Here is a 2,500-nt window from a genome sequence, read left to right on the forward strand (position 1 = left end):
CGAAGGAGTGTAAGTGTCCTTTCTTGGGTAAATATCCATAATAGTCAAGTAGCATAGGAAACGAAATTAGGAAAATAGAAAAGGATTAAGGACCTCGCATGCACACACGAACACCCCAAAAAAAAAAAAAAAAAAAAAAAAAAATCCTGACAAACAGTAAAGAGTTCAGAGAACTGTCCCGAAATGGGAACCAACATAAAACAGATAGGAACTTCGAAGACAGATAGAAAACAGGGTGTCATAATAATGCTGAACAACTGTGTTGCACGAAGAGTGTAGTATGATAAAGATGAGGATTTCCCAAACACACACACAAACACACACACACATACTCACTAACACACACACACACACACTCACTGACACATACTCACTAACACACGCACACACACACACACACACACACACACACACACACATACACACGCACACACACGCACACACACTGACACATACTCACTGACACACACACACACACACACTGACACATACTCACTGACACACACACACACACAAACACACACACACACGCACACACACGCACACATGCGCGCGCACATAAAGCATAAAACCTAGATCATTTCCGTTCCAGGTAAAAAGAGCCTAGAAGGGCCATGAATTAACAAACAAATTAATGGAAAAGAAAAAAGGAAAAAAAAAAAAAAATCTGCAGGAAATTGTCACTCTTTGTTCTTCGAGTGACATTATGACCCTTATTGTTATTTTTTTTCTTCATTATTACTATAATAATGATGATAATAATAATACAAATAATAATTTTTATTACTATTTTTTTTATCATCATTGTCACCACCATCCTCCTCCTCATCATCATCATCATCATCACCAACACCATCACCATCATCATCACCATCACCACCACCACCACCATCCTCATCCACATAACCATCATCACCATCATCATCACCACCACCATCATCCTCATCCTCACCACCACCATCATCATCACCAACACCATCATCACCACCACTACCACCATCATCATCTTCCTCATCATCATCACCATCACCACCATCATCACCATCATCACCACCATCATCACCACCACCGCTACCACCATCTTCCTCCTCCTCCTCCTCATCACCATCATCACTACGATCATCACCACCATCATCATCACCAACACCATCATCACCACCACTACCACCATCATCCTCTTCCTCCTCATATAATCATCACTACGATCATCACCACCACCACCATCACTACGATCATCACCACTACCACCATCCTCCTCCTCCTCATCATCACAACCACCACCATCATCATAATCCTCATCACCATCATCATCATCACCATCATCAAAATCACCATCATCACCACCACCACCATCATCACCATCATCATCACCACCACCATTATCACCACCATAATTATCACCACCATCCTCATCATCACCACTACCACCACCACCATCATCATCATCACCACAACCACCACCTCCTCCTCCTCCTCCTCCTCATCATCATCATCATCATCATCGTTATACAGGTGGGTTGGTGGGTGGGTGGGGGGGGGGTCAGCAAGAACCACTCATCGGTTTAAATGCATGATTTGTTTGTGCGAAAAAAAATATGTGTTATGCAACATCAGATGGAACAACGTAGAAAAAATAGCAACACACTGTGCTGTTGTCCGAGTCGATGTTGCATGAAGAGCGAGCGGATATTAATGAGGGAGGAAGAATAAGCTGATGGAGTTGGGTGGGGGAGGAAATGGCAAAGCGGGGAAGTGGAGGAGTGGGGGACATCGGGTGTGGGGAGGGAGGGAAGGAGGGAGGGAGGGAGGGAGGGAGTGAGAGAGAGTATGCGAGAGAGAGAGAGTCTGAGAGAGAGAGAGAGAGAGAGAGAGAGAGAGAGAGAGAGAGAGAGAGAGAGAGAGAGAGAGAGAGAGAGAGAGAGAGAGGAAAACAGTTACAGGGGTAGATAAATAGACGAAGATAAATGTAGACAGACAGACAAATAGATAAAATACACACATAGCGAGAGAGTGCGTTGATGGTTGGACTGCAACACCTGAGCAACTTGAGTCAATAACCATGCATGAAGATCTTGTGTTATTTTCTCGTGATTCAGAGGAAATGAAGCAATTACATTTCTGTGTTATGTTACCTCTGCATGATACGTAAAGATATGATTGATTTACGTGATAGATATACACGTGTAGCTACATATACATACACGTTATTATTAGTCATTTTCTTTCGTTTTTTATTTTCGTTTTTTTTCAACTTGATTTTGATATTTGAAAATCATTTTGATGTAGCTTTACTGTGATTCCCATATTTTCGTAAGTACTATTTAGATTTTACAGGGAGTAAATATAAGTACATAGTAAATGGTTATACACACCATTCAGTGTGGATAGTGAAGAAGTCCGAACAATTCCTTGATAAAGAGTTACATAATATGACGCTGCAGTTGTCGATCGTTGAATTTCCTGGCTGATTAACGGAGTCTATTATAAAAAACTTCCAGTT

General features: G+C 41.7%; 1 protein-coding gene across 2 annotated transcripts in view; it reads left to right on the forward strand.

Moving 5' to 3' along the window:
• Positions 1–2,500, forward strand: part of LOC125029523 (cytosolic phospholipase A2-like) — a 40,830-nt gene that overhangs the window by 17,759 nt on the left and 20,571 nt on the right. The window contains exon 1 of one of the 2 annotated variants that reach the window (XM_047619460.1): positions 1–9. This exon is cut by the window's left edge and continues 500 nt beyond it. The exons of the other annotated variant lie outside the window; for it this stretch is intronic. Coding sequence (XP_047475416.1) covers positions 1–9 — 9 coding nt within the window. The remainder of the gene's footprint in view (positions 10–2,500) is intronic. 2 annotated transcript variants of the gene reach the window in all.

This window comes from Penaeus chinensis, chromosome 10, assembly GCF_019202785.1.
Source record: "Penaeus chinensis breed Huanghai No. 1 chromosome 10, ASM1920278v2, whole genome shotgun sequence".
NCBI classification, from domain to species: Eukaryota; Metazoa; Arthropoda; class Malacostraca; order Decapoda; family Penaeidae; genus Penaeus; species Penaeus chinensis.